General features: G+C 71.0%; 1 protein-coding gene across 1 annotated transcript in view; it reads right to left on the minus strand.

Moving 5' to 3' along the window:
* The window catches only part of LOC104864085 (structural maintenance of chromosomes protein 5), a 37,656-nt gene extending 37,424 nt beyond the window's left edge, over positions 1-232 (minus strand). Inside the window, exon 1 of the mRNA XM_010626845.2 lies at positions 34-232. Within this exon, the coding sequence (XP_010625147.2) occupies positions 34-218 (185 nt within the window). The 5' untranslated portion in view covers positions 219-232. The remainder of the gene's footprint in view (positions 1-33) is intronic.
* Positions 233-238: the final 6 nt, after the last annotated feature.

Consider the following 238-nt stretch of genomic DNA (forward strand, 5'->3'; position numbering starts at 1 on the left):
CCGGCCCCCCTCGCGCCGCGGCCTGGCACTCACAGGAAGTTCTCCATCGCGATGCGGACGATGGAGCCCTCCACGAAAGGCCCGGACGACGGCAGCCGCGACTGCAGAGGCCCTGCGTTCTTTCTCTTGTGCGGGACCTCGGAGGGAGGATCTGCCGGGAGTACCCTCTTGGAAGCCAGGGGGGACGGGGTGGGCGTCTTCCCGCCCGGGGTCGCCATCCTGCCTCCTCCGCGTCCCG

This window comes from Fukomys damarensis, unplaced genomic scaffold (genome assembly GCF_012274545.1).
Source record: "Fukomys damarensis isolate Sample0158 unplaced genomic scaffold, DMR_v1.0_HiC HiC_scaffold_31, whole genome shotgun sequence".
Classification (NCBI taxonomy): Eukaryota; Metazoa; Chordata; class Mammalia; order Rodentia; family Bathyergidae; genus Fukomys; species Fukomys damarensis.